Genomic DNA, 16,836 nt, shown 5'->3' with positions numbered 1-16,836 from the left:
GGCGCTTTCAGCAGATGTTGCCAAGATGTACAGGCAATTTCGGTTAGCAGATTCTGATAAGGACTATCATCGTTTTGTGTGGCGAGACAACCGTACAGATGAAATCGGTGACTATCGAATGACTGTTGTGACTTTCGGAGTTGCATCGTCTCCACACCACGCACAGCGTGTGCTAAAGCAATTGGCGCATGATGAAAAGGACAATTACCCTCTTGCAGCACCTGTGCTTGAGAATGATCTCTATATGGATGATGTGGTTTCTGGGGCAGAGGATACAGCTGGTGACATCTGTTTGAAATGTCAACTTGATGGTATTACTGAATGTGCTTACCTTGAGCTTAGAAAATGGATCTGCAATGACCCTGCTGTGATTCAGTCTATACAGAAATCTAATGATGGTGTCTTGGATATGGACCTACATACACTGGACACTCCAGTGAGAAAAACACTTGGAGTTGTATGGGACTCTTTATCTGATTCATTTCTGTACCGAGTAGATTTCGGTGCTAGTGAAGACCAGAACCCTGATAACGTGACAAAGCGCAAGTTACTGTCAGAGACATGTAAGGTGTTTGATCCACTGGGATTATTGTCCCCCGGAGCCCTCGGAGGGGGATATGGAAATACCGCCCGTCCGTCTGCAGTGCCGCTCGCCGCTCGCCGCTCGCCGCTAGTGTTCCCTTCCGCTCTGTAACTTCTGAACGACAAAATATTTTGGATTGAAATTTGGTGTGCTGATAGAGGGCGGGCCAAAGGTGTGTCGCGATGTAAAATCGGCCGAGTTTGATTCTCGACTTGGCCACCAGGGGGCAAAAACCAAAAACACATAAAGTGTTAGAACTCGCTTGATATTCATCCGATCTTTACCAAATTTTTATGGTAGACTAAGCTAGCAAAGGTACACGATATATCACCCGAGTTTTTAGTTTCAGCCATTTTCTGGCCCATAGGGGGCGCTTTCTGAAAATCATGAAAATCCCCTTCCGCTCTGTAACTTCTGAACGACAAAATATTTTGGCTTGAAATTTGGTGTGCTGATAGAGGACAGGCCAAAGGTGTGTCGCGATGTAAAATCGGCCGAGTTTGATTCTCGACTTGGCCACCAGGGGGCCAAAACCAAAAACACATAAAGTGTTAGAACTCGCTTAATATTCATCCGATCTTTACCAAATTTTTATGGTAGAATAAGCTAACAAAGGTACACAGTATATCACATGAGTTTTTAGTTTCAACCATTTTTCTAGCCCATAGGGGGCGCTTTCTGAAAATCATGAAAATCCCCTTCCGCTCTGTAACTTCTGAACGACAAAATATTGGTGTTCGAAATTTTGTGTGCTGATAGAGGGCGGGCCAAAGGTGTGTCGCGTCGAAAAATCGGCCAAGTTTGATTCTCGACTTGGCCACCAGGGGGCCCAAACCAAAAACACATAAAGTGTTAGAACTCGCTTAATATTCGTCCGATTTTTACCAACTTTTTATGGTAGAATAAGCTGACAAAGGTACGCAATATATCACGCAAGTTTTTAGTTTCAACCATTTTTCTAGCCCATAGGGGGGGCTTTCTGAAAATCATGAAAATTCCTTTCCGCTCTGTAACTTCTGAACGACAAAGTATTTTTGTTTGAAATTTGGTGTGCTGATAGAGAGCGGGCCAAAGGTGTGTCGCGTCGAAAAATCGGCCGAGTTTGATTCTCGACTTGGCCACCAGGGGGCCAAAACCAAAAACACATAAAGTGTTAGAACTCGCTTAATATTCATCCGATCTTTACCAAATTTTTATGCTAGACTAAGCTAGCAAAGGTACACGATATATCACCCGAGTTTTTAGTTTCAGCCATTTTCTGGCCCATAGGGGGCGCTTTCTGAAAATCATGAAAATCCCCTTCCGCTCTGTAACTTCTGAACGACAAAATATTTTGGCTTGAAATTTGGTGTGCTGATAGAGGACAGGCCAAAGGTGTGTCGCGATGTAAAATCGGCCGAGTTTGATTTTCGACTTGGCCACCAGGGGGCCAAAACCAAAAACACATAAAGTGTTAGAACTCGCTTAATATTCATCCGATCTTTACCAAATTTTTATGGTAGAATAAGCTAACAAAGGTACACAGTATATCACGTGAGTTTTTAGTTTCAACCATTTTTCTAGCCCATAGGGGGCGCTTTCTGAAAATCATGAAAATCGCATTGTGCTCTATGATTTCAAGAACAAGAGATTCTGGTAACACATTTTCGACAGTGTCATTGAGTACCCATGCCCATATGGCGACGGGGGACATTTACGCTATGCTTGTTGGCACCTACAGTGATGTGCGCGAAAGCAATGTTTCAGAAACTGTGGTTGCTAGGCCTAAACTGGGATGATGTGTTGCCAGACACTGAGCTGCGCGCATGGTTACTTTGGAAATCGAACATGAAAATGTTGGACACTTCGAAGTGAATCGATGCATTGTGCCTAAGACTGGTATCAAGGTTGTGGAATATCAATTGCATGGATTAGGCGATGCCTCCGAACAAGGCTATGCGGGCGTCGTGTACTTGCGTACTCTTCAGATGGATGGTACTGTCTTAGTGACTCTAGTCTGTTCGAAAACGAAAGTAGCGCCAACGAAACAGATCTCGTTGCCGAGGTTTGAGCTATGTGCAGCATTGCTCATAGCTAGATTATTGCATAGGGTACAGACGGCGTTGAAATTGGCTCATGTGACACTTCATGCTTGGTCGGACTCGACTGTAACTTTAGATTGGATCCACGGGAATCCTACCAGATGGAAAACGTTTGTTGCCAATAGAGTCAGCGAAATTCAAAGTTTGATGAACCCGTCGCAATGGAGGTTCTGTCCTGGCTATGGGAACCAAAGCGATTGCGCGTCACGTGGTATACTCGCGTCTGAACTAGTCACTCACGATCTGTGGCGGCATGGTCCAGCTTGGTTGGCGGAATCCTCTGAAAATTGGCCGGAGTTGCATCGTGTCAGTGACAGCGTGGAAACCAAGCGTGAAATGAAATCGACAAGGATTGACATAGCTTTGGCGCATGTACATGTAATGGAATCAAGCGCGATGGCGAACTTTGACTTGTTTCCGTACTCAGTTCTGTACAAGCTTGTCCGCATTAGCTCGTGCTGCTTACGATGGCTACAGGCACGTGATCCTGGGAAACATGTGCTTAAGGGTCCGCTTACGTGTGCTGAATTAGACAGTGCTTTAAAGCTTTGGATTAAGCAGGCACAGAGTGATGAATTCAGTGAGGACATCGCGAGGCTGAAAGCTGGTGAAACTATGGTCTCAAAAAACTTACAGGCATTGTGCCCCTTCTTGAACAGTGAGAATGTTCTCTGCGTTGGAGGTAGACTTCAGGAATGTACGCTTAAATTCGCGACACCACATCCGATTCTATTACCAGCTAAGCATAAGCTGACAATGTTGATCATTGACGCTGAACATAAGCGCAACTTGCATGCTGGACCGCAGCTGCTGCTAGCTTCCTTGCGCCAAAGATACTGGATAATAGGTGCGCAAAACTTGGTGAGTAACTTTGTGCGTCAGTGCGTAGTATGTTGCAGACAACGCGCGAACGCAATTCATTAGAAAATGGGACCTCTTCCTGCTGAAAGACTGACGCCTGCGAGGGTATTCTCTGTGTGCGGTGTTGACTACGCTGGCCCCCTCTTGCTTAGGATTGGTAGAGGCCGAGGGTGCAAAACTGAGAAAGCATGGATTGCATTGTTTATATGCTTAGCGGTGAAAGCAGTGCATCTGGAACTAGTCTGTGGCCTAACTACAGAAGCGTTTCTGGCGGCCTTCCGTAGGTTCATTTCCCGCCGCGGGAAACCTGTGACAGTGTTTAGTGACAATGGCAGCAATGACAGCAATTTTCGCGGTGGATACCGAGAAATGCGCGACTTGAAGAAACTGTATGACTCTAGATCGCACAACGAGACCGTGGCAAAAGCTTTGGCTGAAGAAAATATAAGTTGGCAATTCTCTCCTCCACTTGGTAGTCACTTTGGTGGTCTCTGGGAGGCTGGAATTAAGAGCGTCAAGCATCACTGGAATCGTGTCATTGGAAATGCTCGTTTGACCTACGAGGAGATGTATACAGTTCTGTGTCAGATAGAGGCTTGTCTAAACTCACGACCTCTATGTCCACTGAGCACAGATCTCCAGGTCCTCACTCCGGGACATTTCCTCATCTCTGCTGAGAACCTTGCCGGAACCAGATCTCACTGATGTGCCAGTAAATAGACTAAGTAGGTGGCAACACTTGCAGAGTTGTTGCATTAACATTTCTGGAATAGGTGATCTCTAGAATATTTGAACGATTTGCAACGAAATAAATGGCCGCGGCCTCAGAAGAACTTGTCTGTTGGAGATCTAGTCACATTGCGTGAGCCGAGCTTGCCACCCATGAAATGGCTTATGGGTAGAATTGTCCAGGTTCATCCTGGCAAGGACGGACTTGTGCGTGTGGTTACCTTGAAAACCGCTGGTGGGCTACTTAGGCGCCATGTGGTGAAGTTGGCGCTGCTGTTGCCAGCTGAGAATTAGATGATGTGATATTGAATGTAACTGATCTAGTCATTCAAGGCTGGGGGCATGTTCGCGCCTAAATTGTGAATTGACTGACTCTAGTTAGAAAAGTAGTTAAGCTTATAGTGAATGGCTAGTGAATTGTTACCTTGATTCTTAATATGTATAGGAATGAAACTGAATTCTTTTGCTGGATTTGGGTGTAACCCGTTTGTGTACATGTTAGTTAGTTGGGTTTGTTAGTCTAGTTCCAGCTGTGCCATAGTGTAGAATGTTTTTTTGTGCAGTTGCAACGTATATGATTTTATCTCGAAGAATATACAGTCCTCTTATGTGAACCATCGTTAGTTATCAACTATTTCGAAAACGAGCCCTAACGTAATCGGTGCTTTGGACTGCACACAGATAAAGATACAAGCCCCATCTCAATTTGAGGATGTTTATGTCTGTCGCAAATCCATTCACAGCATCAATGTTCAGGTAAGCATGTATGAATAGAACACTTTCAAAAGTCAGTTGGTAGCCCTACTTAGTAACAAAATGTGCACATAATGTCGGTAGGCCTTCACCAAAGTACAACAAACATGCATTGCATTTATTACCAGATGACCAGCTGGCTGGCTTTCTGATTTAGTCATCTTGGAACGAGATCAGGTTCACTTTCAGAGCCTGGCTCATTGGAGGCCTGATCTAGTATAAGAGATTGCATGTCCATCTGAAATGTGAATATCCTGATTCCTGGCATAGTATGAATTAAAATCATTGCTAAGTATGAAACATTTTGAAAGTACAGTGTTTCTGCCAGAAAAAAATTCAAGAGGGGGAACCAAACCTCAATTTTGCAGAAATTCCTGGTCGAAAGGTCAAATTTTGGCTGTTTTTCGGACAATCTTGGCAGTTGTCCCCCCCCCCCCCCCCGGCAGAAACCCAGAAATAATATTTCAATTTCCACTTTTTTGGTATTGCAGATGATATGTGATGCTGATCGCATTGCCACAAATCGTGTAGCCAAATGGCCGGGAAGTGTTCACGACAGTAGAATATTCAAGGTGTCATCCATTGGCCGCGAACTTGCTTACCAAGGTAATTCAGACATGTGTGATACCCACTAAAAACAAGTAATTTGATAGATAGAAAAATAATTTAATTGGAACTTCATCAACATTTATAACTAACATACACGTAGTAGAAAAGAAATTATCAAATAGGCATACTACCAGATCAACAGTATCATGCTTATTTGAAAAAATATATAATATATAAACAAGAAACCCCATGTTATGCATAAAATGACAAAAAAAACATTGATATTCTCATATTCAATAAATTAGTATAGAATTCATTCATTTTGAAAACAATTATTACATTTACAATATTGTATTTACAATTTCAGCTCCACATGATGGATTCCTTTTGGGAGACAAAGGTTATGCACTTGAACCATACCTGATGACACCTTATCGGGATCCAACACCTGAAGAAGCCAGATATAATGCCGCCCAAGCACGAACCAGGACACGAGTTGAGCAGGCCTTTGGCATTTTAAAGAGGCGGTTCCATTGCTTGCACGATGAAATTCGGCTGGTCCCAGAACAGACCTGTAAAGTGATAGTCTGCTGTGTAATCCTCAACAACACTGCACTGAAGCGGCAGGATGTGATGGAGCCAATCTTGGAGAATCAATACAACCTTGATCCCATTGATGACGATACTGTTACTGGAAGGGTTGTAAGAGATCATTTGCGTGATACCTTCTTTCATTAAATTTGCAACAATTTCCTTCAGCAGTGTGGGGAATTGCGAATTGGTTCCCTCTGTCACTGACAGCGCCAAGCAGGTGACGTAGGTCAATACCGCCATTTTTATCATTAACATATGTATTGTCATTAGACCAGCTGATAGATTTCCTTATTCTGACGTGCCCGGAGAATCCACAAAACAATTCTTGACATAGGGGTTTTTCTGTCCATAAATAATCTGGCGCTGCGGGGGACACCAACATTTCTGGGTGTATGACAGAAGGATGACATAACAGGGATTAACAAAATGGTGGTAACTACCAACGTCACTTGTGTTTCCCAATGCATCGTGGGTAACGATTCGGGGAATTGATTATCCGGTGATTCTGAAATAGAACGCCGAGTCCCGAGTGCAATACGGATAAAATTTGATAATTTGATAATTCATTAACTACCGGTGTAATAGAACAGGATGCCCTATGCACAGGATGTCCTATGCACAGGATGCCCGATATGGCATCCTGTACTAGAAATTTTTGATATTGGATGCCCGATAGGGCAATTAAATTTACCTAAGTCATGATTTTCATTGCACCCCTAGGGCAGGCTAGTTCATGCCTCCTGTGAGAAAACTGAAATTATTTGCCCTAGGCAGAGACGCGGAAATGTGTTGAATAACTGTGCGGTATCAGTTTAAGCCTGTATGTAACCTTTAATTATTGAGTAATATGGGAACCTAGGCCTCAGGTTTGTAAACTGCTTTCACAATGAAAAAACGGGGTGGCTGCCAGTTCGCCTCGTTGGCGCAGTGTGCTAATGCGTTGGTTTATTCCCTTTCAGACTCTAGGTACCCAGGATCGAATCTCTGCCGTGTCTCTTCATCTCTAATGCGTATTTTCTCGTTGTTTCTTCATAATGTTATCTGCGTATAATAAGCATATTACGGTTATTACTATGCAAACTCATTAACTCATTGACACGTTTCTATTATGACTGGATTTTATTCACCAAAAAATATGATTATTCAATTTTATTTTGTTCTGAAGTCCTCAATGATAAATCAACACAATTCTTTTTATACTCATGCATCAGAATCTGAATATTGTACAAGTGGTTGGCCTTGGTCTTCTTGTCTGCCCGAGCAAGACGGCGTCGGTTTGGCATCAGCGGAGGCAGGCGGCAATGTTGGTTTAGAGTCGGGCCTGCAAATAATGATTGAAATGCAGTTATGCGATCATGATAGCGTGTACAACACCGCTTTCAATGAAGCACATGTTTACAGATATCGCCCAGGCCAATGTCGCTACGTATAACCTGAATTTAAATCAAGGTGATGATTCATTTACGTTTCTTGATAAAAAATTACATACGTATATTTTGAAGCACCAACGATTGAATTTATTTCACCCACCTGTTGTACTTCTTGAGTTTTATACCATTCACCATGTTCTTCAGTTCCTTGCTGGTGGTACAATTCTGCAAAGGATAATGGCTCTTTCAGGCTTGGCTTCTATAATCTTGTATGGCCCTGTCCATGGGTGGTCCATTTTTAGCTCAGCTGACTAAGTCAGCCGAGCTTGTCAAATAAGTTGTTCAGTGGCGTCCGTCTGTCCATCCATCCATCCATCCATCCATCCATCCATCCGTCCGTCCATCCGTTAAACCCATGGTGCACATTTTGTAACCGTAAGACCTAGAGACTTCAATTTTGCATTTCTGGATACTTCTGGTCAAACTCTACTTTCAAAACAAAATTTGTCGCCATTCGACCTACTTCCTGCGAGCGAGAGTGCATGAAGGAAACTGGCCTATATCGGCCTAAGAGCAGCAGAATTAGTCGAAATATGCTCTAATATTAAGATAAAATTCTTGAAAATCTATTTTATTGAGAAAAAGTTCAAAATTTTAACAGGAGAGGGAGCTACCTGCCTTTTAATTATTTCTGCCGATTCAAATTCCCGCCCGATGACGTCAGCCATCAATGAAGTCTCCTATTTGCCAGTTCTCAAAACATGACAGCTACACAACAAAAGCAGTAGCTCCAGGAATAAATCACTGTTCACTTCAGCTTCGTAATCGATTGTACCCCCACTTTATTGTGTTTTGTGTGGTGTTCCTATTCAATCAACGATGTAAGGCCTTATTATGTTGGTTTTAATTGAGAAGGTGCATTATAAGCGGCGTACGAAATACCGAAGCGGATACAAAATGGCGGCATGTTGTTTACGCCATGTGCAATAATCTTGGAGCTCAATGACACTCAAGTACCCAATTTTCTGCTTAAAAAGGAGTCTGGTAGGCGATATTATCACTAGTTCGTTTCAGTGGTAGTCATAAGGTCTTTAGGGACTACTTTCAGAAATTAGTTCTTGAAAATTTGACCACATTTTTGTGAAAACGATATCGGAAGTGCATGCTCTGTTCGCGATGACATCGCCGATGTATTTTTAAGTGGAGAATTCCCACAGTATGTGCAGTGAATCGGCATGATTCTGTTCGCCTATTAAGTTTTAGTTCTACGATTCTTTCCTGAGTAAAAAGTAGACATTCTAAGCAATCCAATAATGTCACTCCCATAAAAATTGATTGGAAATTGAGGGAGCTACGGCATTCTGTTCGGCAACTGGCAGCGCTGAAAAAATACATTGCATACTGTACAATACCAAATGGCACATTTTAAAAAGCGCTCATTGGACAACGTAGGGAATCACCAGAAATGACGTCATCGCTGGTCTAAATAGAAAACTACGGTGGCGCAGTAGACCACAAGAAAAGGTTTAGCATTAACTTCGTCATGCAAGCTTCAGCAACAAAACGATTTCTCATGAATTATTTATTTGATCATCATCAGCTTGTTTCCCCTGATAGATAAAAAAATGATTTACAATTTCCATCAAAGTTTTCTATTTTGTGTATAGTCACATGTTATTTAACTGGCAAGGAGCCAAGCAGTTTTGAATATTCGCGGGAAAATACTTCGTACTTGTAAACGAGGCTATGACAATGAGTATCCTCATTCATTGCATAAACTTCATGTTTCGGTAAATATTTTCATACGATGATTTCACAATTATGGTCAGGAATGAGGAATGAACAGTGGCATAATTATGTCAACCAAAAACATTGGTACCGTAGTGAACGCAAAAGAATATCAAATACCATGGAGCATGCCATTTTCATGCATAATGAACTAAACACCGGGAAGATATTAATGATATTAACTCAGCTGAGCGCCAGGCCCTTGGGCCACTTGTTCCTCCCTTTCTGTCATCTTCTTGTCATTTTGCAAATTTCAAGGAATAAAATTTGAATGCGAATTTTCCAGGGAACTGCATCCCATCTTAGAAATTGGGAGTTCTAATTGCTCTAAGATTTTACTTTCTAGCCAAAAATGTGGTGCCTCTAGCCAACCCTTAATTCTGAGACAAGACCACTAATGAATATTCATAGGTTGGAGGGTCGAGGCCTATCAATTAGACGAGTGCATGTTTTTAACTCTCAAGTACATATTTGGAGAGGTATTGAAAAAATATTTGTTGTGGCAAGTCTACAGATATAAAGAAATTATTTGATGAAAAAATTAATTTCGAATTTTGCTAATTGGGTAATAGGGGGCGTGTTTTGAGTTTTTTCTGCCAGTTGGCTGAAAAGAGTGGAAATATCAAAGTCTGTCTAATTTGTCGATTAAAAAAAAATTTCCGTGGTCAATCACCAATTTAAATCGCACCAGTTACTCGCAAGACTAACCCGTATATCATATCCGAATTTCAGTTTCACTACTTGACGCATTCTTTGATGCGTCGCGGTCAAACATTGACAATTTAACTGCTAAAAGGCTTAAAAAATCAATTGTGGTCTTGTCTCCATTTACACTACATTTTGGGTCAATTTAGTGAAAAATTTGAATGTGCTCAAATCACTCTAATTCATTTAGAATATTGTATTGCTGATGATTTAAGGTCAAAACAAGCTTAAATAATGAGAAAAAAACTTAATTTGACCCCAATATGAGCCAACCGAGCCCCGGTCTAAGTTCGGTTTCATTTTTACAAGTCTTGTTGTGTTGCCATTCATTTTGTAATTTCTTTGAAACTTCTTAGGCCTTGATTCTGAAAGTTGTTCCCTAAGCAGCAAAGATATTCCTAAATCACATCCTAAACTTTCAGCTCCATAGCTTGCTTATTCTGGCCAGGGCTGGTCTTTGAATTTGGTGCTGTTGGCTGCAAATCATGACTTTTTGTCGATTTTGTCCTCTTTCGTCGCTTTTGGCACAGTGTACCACTCTTGGAAATGTCTCTCATTTCTCCCAAAATGTCCAGATATGACTTTCCTTTGTTGGAGAGTTGTGGGATGTCATGTACATTGGTTTGAAAAAATTCTCAAAATGTTAACCCCTGAAATGTACCTTCATTGAGACAAGACCACTAATGAATATTCATAGGTTGGATGGTCAAGGCCTATCAATTAGACGAGTGCATGTTTTTTACTCTCAAGTACATATTTGGAGAGCTATTGAAAAAATATTTGTTGTGGCAAGTCTACAGATATAAAGAAATTATTTGATGAAAAAATTAATTTCGAATTTTGCTAATTGGGTAATAGGGGGCGTGTTTTGAGTTTTTTCTGCCAGTTGGCTGAAAAGAGTGGAAATATCAAAGTCTGTCTAATTTGTCGATTAAAAAAAAATTCAGTGGTCAATCACCAATTTAAATCGCACCAGTTACTCGCAAGACTAACCCGTATATCATATCCGAATTTCAGTTTCACTACTTGACGCATTCTTTGATGCGTCGCGGTCAAACATTGACAATTTAACTGCTAAAAGGCTTAAAAAATCAATTGTGGTCTTGTCTCTTCTTTTACAATCAGTATGACCTTTCTGTTCATCACTCTCGACAACCTCCTTCCAATTCCGTAAGTCCTTAGGTCCCTTATTATTGAACGAGTATAAGAGACATCGACCATCGGGGCCGAGTTTGTAGTTATTCCTGGCTTGGCGTCGAATATCGTTCTTTTGCCTGGCAGTGACATCTCTGGTGTATGTCTTGTTTTGCAAATACCTGCGCACCGCGTCAAATACGTGGCTCATGGTGAGCAAATGCGAACAGACAACGAACTCAGGCATTATATATTGGCCCTATTACGTCACTTGAAAGTGTAAAGCATGCTAGAATAGTCTATGGAATAGGTTTCATGGTCGATAGAATTACAAAATATGTGCATTCAGAATAAAAAGGATTAAACATAATGAATATTTAATTTTATCTTATTAAAGAAAAAAAGAAAGGAAGGGAAAACGAACCATAGAAATCATATTATCATGGTTTACGAGGAGCATACTTTAAAGCCTTCATTCATTTATTATTGACACATTCGCCAACAGCGGGACTCGAACATTGGTCAACCTGAAAGAATCTGGAAGGAAAGAAATTTATTAGTACATGCTTTTACGATCCAGGCCACTGCGACCGGACGGCATCGACCCTAATTATAGGCCCCAGATCCCGTCTGGGGACTATATTGATATCACTGGAATTCTCGAAACTGTTATTTTCTTCACCAATACATTTATTGCGGTAGTCCAGCAAAACGGCTAAATAAACCAGAAATCAATCACCCTTACACCACCAAACCCAATTCCATCTATGGACTATCGCAAAAGTATTAAAAAAATCCTGAGTATTTCGATACTTTTGAAGCATTTTTTGCTGAGATGTCGTCTGATCGTCTTCTCCCAACATGCCGAAGCTGCGATTCAATCTGGCATGCGCTGTGACATGCGCAGAGGCGAGACGCTGATACATTAGCATAAGCTCCCCCCGTCATAATGACGTCATTATTCTCAGGAGTTATTTCGGTATTCGCTATACGCTATACGCTATAGCGAATACCGAATAGCGTATATCGAATAGCGTATACCGAATACCGTATAGTTCTATGTGAACCCAGCCCAAGGCTGGGTAACATAGGGTAGCATGCGTGCGGTATTTGGTCTTTTGGCGCCGATCAGATGAACAGTTCAGACGAAGAAGATTTGGCTCTTCTCCTCTTAGCCGAGGATGAAGCTGACCAGGCACAAAGACCAAAGAAAGAAAGGCAGAATGGGTGCGGCAGCACTTTAAGATGAGACCTCTGTTGGGGGAGTACCACAGGACATTTAAAAACCTCATGGATCATCCAGATGTTAATTAAAAGAATCATTTAGTTGATTAGTAATAAAACATGTAATGAAGGCCTGTACTTAGAAATTGCAATAAAATGAGTAAAAATGAGTACTGTTGTTTCTAACTTATCCTATGGTATGCAATAAATCGTTTAATAATTGTGATAGATAACATTAAAATGCACTGCTCACTTCTGAACAGGGTGGTATACGCTGCACGAAAATCGAACGCGCACGATTCCCACTATACTATACTATACTATACGCAGGTATACAACCTTTTCGAATAGTGCCCTCTTATGTGACCCAGTATTGTGAAATTTCCTTGTTCGATTTCAGGTACCCGCGTGCCCTTGCAAAACGTGCACCGAATACCCGAATAGTATAGTTCTATGTGAACCCAGCCTTGGGGGCATGAAAACTTGATTGACCGCAGACTTGTTCCTTATGCAGTTTGGCCATTTTTAGCTTGATGTAATCAGTTTTAAGGCCAACAAAAGCTATCTGACAGTCAATCAACTTTTGTTGCTGCTGTGCTGCCAACTTCCCCTCTTGCATGACCTCGTGGGAAGGATTTTCAAGGTCTTCCTTAGATCTTTTCGGCTTTGGTGGCTTGACCGAGGCTTTAAGCAGATGGCAAGTTCTGCCTTGTTCATGTTCTTGTCAATGTTAGTGCTGGGGCAGCTTGCTGATCCTGCTACCCTCTTGCATGTGGACCTTGGTTCAAGAGGGGCACTTCCTAGGGCTGCTGAAGGCTTGGAGGACATACTAATTATAGTAGAGCTAGGTAGAACAGCTGCAATTCCTCCTGCAGAAGTCTCAGCATCAGCTGATTGTAATGGTAGTTGGAAGTCAAACACGACATTCTTGTGTTCATCTTGCGTCACTGCTCTACATGCTGAAAGTAGTTAAAGATGTCCAAATAATGGAGGTTGAGAATAACGACTTATCGCAGACACTTATCGTGTAAAACTGTAGAAAGAGGACAAAATTTGTGTACATATGCATCTGGATGTACGTATAAGTTTCCGTGATAAGTGACTGATCTAAACCCCCCTAATCTTATCAAATCAACCTAATACATGTACCTATCTCAGAGTCGAACCCACTAATAAGGCCATTGATGCTCGGATCACCTTCTCTCATGGTGTAGTAGACCTCTATTTCATCAGTTGGTGGTGGTCGACGTCCCCCACTACCAGTGGCTGGATGACGCATTTCGTCCATTTTTGCCCGTGCTGAAAATGAATGAAAACAACTTATTTATTTCAGCTATTCAATGTAATACAGTCCTGATCATTTTAATCATATCAACACTTCCTTCATTCCTAAGATATTTTGCAAACTAATAGATAAACTAAATGACCAATTACATAAATGCATGATTAGAAAACAAAATTTCTGACAATATGCTGAAAATTGCATTGAATGATGGCCGATATATAGGAAAAAACTTATGCAATCACTTTCCTACTAGGATATGAAAAAACAAAATTTCTGAATATATGCTGAAAACCACATTGAATCTGGTCCATCAGTTTGCGAAATATTATATACTAGTAGTACATACTATTAGTACATATCGATATTGATATGATCAGGACTGTACCGTTACGAAAACACAACATGTGTGAAAGTCATATTCACACATGTGAAACCGATTTTTACATATGTGAATGCTAATTTAACATGTGTGATTGCCTTTTACACGTTTTAAATATAATTTTAGACATGTGAAAATAGTTTAACATCTCCTTCAGACCCATCAAGGAAAAAAAACACGTGTGAATTAATTTCACATGTGTGAAGTCCTTTTTCAGACATGTAAAATATTTTAACACATGTTAATGTCAATTATTCACACATGTTAAAACAAATCACATGTGTCAATGGCAACATGACATGTGAAATGTATTTCACACATGTTAATCCAAAAATTCACACATGTTGATAAATTATTTACATGTGTGAATCTAAAAACTAAAAACTTCACACATGTTATAAATAAGACTAAAAATTCACACATGTTAATAAAAGATTTACATGTGTGATTTTCAAAGTCAACATCTGTGAAGTAAGGTCAATTTTTTTGTTCTGAATTCTTGTTTAATTTTGAAACCCTTCTCTTCAAAAAGACATATCTAAATGGCTGTAACTGAGAGTCCTGATTATCTTACTGCCGCAAAACATGCAGCATATCCTCACAGGGGATTTAAGTTAATGCAAGCAACGTTTATGCTCACCGATTCACACATGTGAATTTTAAAAATTTTCATTGCAATTTTAAAATTTAAATGTTTACATAACCAAACTGAATGAAAATTGATTTGTCTATCTTTGTTAGCTATTACCACTATAATTATAACAAAGTACACTATATTCCATCAAAATATAGATACTAGTACCAAAAAATTTTGGATTTGGTCCATGTGAAACCAATCCTATAATGTTCGATTGGACTTCCACTCGATTCCTCTGATGGAGTCTTCGTTCCTCTCATGGACGAATTGACTCTCAGAGAAATCAAAAAAAATATTAGACTCCTGTTGTAAAAGTGAAAAAATAAAATCACATGTGACCCTGAAATCACACATGTTATTTTGAAAATTAACATGTGTGAATTTTCAAATTTCACACATGTGAATCTGCCAATTTAACACTTCTTGCCATTGAAACATATTTTCACACATGTAAAATGTTCACATGTGTGAATTGAGACATGTTGTATTTTCGTAAGGGTATGCCTACATGCAGGCCTTGATAAGGATCCTATTATTGTCAAAATGTTTTCATGTGGTATTGATAGTTAGCATGGTTAGTAGGCCTTCACTTTTACCTTTCTCTTTACTGGTATTGGAACAGGGCCTTATCCGACTTTTTGCAAAATTTGGGTGCTTTCTACTGAAGTCTTAAAAGTAAATGGACACCAGTTTTTCTTGAATTTCTCAAAAACTAGGCTAAGCAGACACATTCACGTAACACCGATTGTAGCAAATGATCTTGGCTATTGAATAATGCTAACATTTTAAAAATCTGTTTAGTTTTGCCTTTGATAGGAGAAAGTTGGTAAACGTCTCTTTTTCACTACTTCTTTATTAGCAGGAATTCCCAAATAAAAATTACATCCTCATGTTCGACTCATGAAGGCCTTTCATAATATATCCAGTTTTTGAAATAAATCAGCCCTAGGACTACTATCCCTTGCACACCGGGCGTGGATATTGTTGGGTATTGTTGACAGCCAATTACAACCACTAGTGACCTGTGGTTTAGTGACATGGCCCTTGCGGTTCGTCTTCATCTTGGAGTTGTTTGCGATGTACAGGGTGACTCATTAGTGTTCCACTTGGGTATTTCTCGCCTTTTTCGCGACGTAATGGGTGTGCAATTGTGACGTCGCGTCAAGTGTTCATGCATCATGTTAAGGCATTATACACTTGTGGCATGACGTAACAATTACAGGATGACGTCGAAAAACGATGAATATCGTTAGGGCGTACTGTATAGATGACTCGAGCAAAAAAGGAAAGGAGTAGGTTTCTTGGTTTTTTTATTTAATCAACTTGTACCCACTTTAACCTGACTTTGTCCATGCACCTTTACATTCAGTCAATCAGACTGTACGCTGGCTTCACTATGTTCATTTTGGTTAGTCCATTTCGATTTCCATTTCGTTGTCTTCGACGTCCGTAAACTCAAGTCCTTCCTCCTCTTGATCTAGCTGCTGATGTGGACCTTCCTCAACAGGAGCAGCTCTGAATGCGAGTTCGAATCCTTTCTCGACAACTTGTGGAGGAACTTCGTCCCAGGCCTCACTGATTATGTTGAGTACGATACGAAGGCCAATTCGTTCACACTGTCCTTCGTCGTCTGTATTCTCTTTCTTCCATGACTTCCACTTCTTCCGCAGGTTACTCTTGAACGATTTCATAACCGTCAGATCTAGAGGCTGCGCAAGGGAGGTACAGCCCGCAGGGATGAAATCCAACATCTCCCCGATCTCTGTAACTGCCATGCCGAAGTTTTCTGTACGGTGGACACGATACAGGTCAAGGATGAGGAGAAAGAGTTCGGCATTCTCAGCAGTAGCGTATGGATAAAGCACTTCGTCTAGCCAATGCTGCGCCGTCTCCTCCTTCATCCAACCTGTGGCTGATGATGTAACAACGACGTTTGTCACTCTCCTAACGAGACGGGATTCCTAAAAAATCGGTTTTTCAGCTCCAAAAGAAACGGTGGCCGTGCCTAAAAGATCGGAAATTTTTCGCTCCTAACGAAACGGTGCCGCTCCAAAAGAAACGGTAAGTGGCGCAAAGTTCCAATCTGAATTTTTGCTATGACTTATTTTTGTGTCAAGGGTACAGAAGCAGTCCATCTGTATATCATCGTGGATTAATGGGATGT

The 16,836-nt window shown here is 40.8% G+C and overlaps 1 protein-coding gene across 1 annotated transcript; it reads left to right on the top strand.

Moving 5' to 3' along the window:
- The first annotated feature begins 3,591 nt into the window (after nt 1-3,591).
- On the top strand, nt 3,592-4,230 carry LOC135486763 (uncharacterized). Its single transcript, XM_064769861.1, has one exon. The coding sequence runs from the start codon at nt 3,592-3,594 to the stop codon at nt 4,228-4,230; it is 639 nt and encodes a 212-aa protein (XP_064625931.1).
- The last annotated feature ends 12,606 nt before the right edge of the window (nt 4,231-16,836 follow it).

Source organism: Lineus longissimus, chromosome 4, assembly GCF_910592395.1.
Source record: "Lineus longissimus chromosome 4, tnLinLong1.2, whole genome shotgun sequence".
Taxonomy (NCBI): Eukaryota; Metazoa; Nemertea; class Pilidiophora; order Heteronemertea; family Lineidae; genus Lineus; species Lineus longissimus.
This window is presented reverse-complemented; position numbering and strand designations above follow the sequence as displayed.